The sequence below is a fragment of the Cucurbita maxima genome, unplaced genomic scaffold (genome assembly GCF_002738345.1).
Source record: "Cucurbita maxima cultivar Rimu unplaced genomic scaffold, Cmax_1.0 Cma_Scf00012, whole genome shotgun sequence".
NCBI lineage: Eukaryota > Viridiplantae > Streptophyta > Magnoliopsida > Cucurbitales > Cucurbitaceae > Cucurbita > Cucurbita maxima.
The window spans coordinates 587,357-588,415 of NW_019272028.1; the positions used below are offsets into that span (position 1 = coordinate 587,357).

A 1,059-nucleotide genomic window follows, 5' to 3' on the forward strand; every position below is an offset into this window, starting at 1 on the left:
TTTTTTTTTTTTTTTTTTTGGCTTTGAAGTATTCTCGGCTACCTGTGGTTTTTGAGATTTTTGAACACGAAACTCGGGGGATTTAGACATGAATCGTAGTTTTAGGGCTTTGGAATCGCAAATACAAGCTCCGGCAAAGCCGCGGCAGCAGCAAGTTGGAGGACTAAGGGCGTCGGTTATGAAAGATAAGGAGGAGGAGCTTGCGTTGTTTTTAGAAATGAGAAAGCGTGAGAAAGAGAGGAATGATCTTCTCTCTAATAACGTGGAAGAGTTCGATGCGCCTTTAGGTATAGCCTCTCTTTCAAACTTTGGACTTGCACTTCAGCTGCACTGAATTTTATTTTATGGCCTTGTTCTGGAGCTTTCTAGAATCCTTTCTTAATCGAGAGTTAAAGTTTTGTAGCCCTTGTTCTTTTGTCTATCAGATGAATACTGATCCAGAAAGAAAAGGAGTAATCCACGTTGTCTTTCACGTCTATTTTTGCTTATTCTTCTGTAACTACGTTTTATCGAACTCAATTTTTGTTTTGTGCAGGAACAAAACCAGGAACTTCTCCAATATTTAATATCTCATCAGCTACCCCAGCCCCTACTCGCAAGACTGGTGCCGATGATTTTCTTAATTCTGACAATGATAAAAATGATTATGATTGGTAAAGTTATCGCCTTACACTTCTCGTTTTTGCTTATTAAATGAATATTCCTATATATCGCTGTTTCTATCCTGGATTAACCGATCATTAATATTGTTGAGAATTACTCAATGTCTTGGTATTAGTAATTGACTTGGGAGGGTTCCCAAATGGCACGTACTCAGGTTAGTATTGGGTAATAGACACATATGCAAAAAAGGTAGATAGGAACCTTGAAATCAAAACAAGTTCTTATTCTATGCATCTGGACTAACATCTACATAAAAGATATAATGCCATAACTTGAATAAGCTTACATTTGACAGAATCTAAAATTAAGGCAAATTGTCAAATTAACAATAGTGTTTAATTAACAATCAATGGGACATAGTAGTTTTTTTTTTTTTTTTTTTTTTTTTTTTTTAAA

General features: G+C 35.4%; 1 protein-coding gene across 2 annotated transcripts in view; it reads left to right on the forward strand.

Annotated features, from left to right (window-relative positions):
* LOC111487104 (zonadhesin) overlaps nt 1-1,059 on the forward strand; it is a 5,437-nt gene that overhangs the window by 422 nt on the left and 3,956 nt on the right. Inside the window, exons 2-3 of one of the 2 annotated variants that reach the window (XM_023134342.1) lie at nt 30-287; nt 536-653. In XM_023134342.1, coding sequence (XP_022990110.1) covers nt 89-287; nt 536-653 — 317 coding nt within the window. In that variant the 5' untranslated portion in view covers nt 30-88. Of the gene's footprint in view, nt 1-29; nt 288-535; nt 654-1,059 lie in introns of those variants that run through there. The other variant, XM_023134343.1, reaches the window with a different exon arrangement.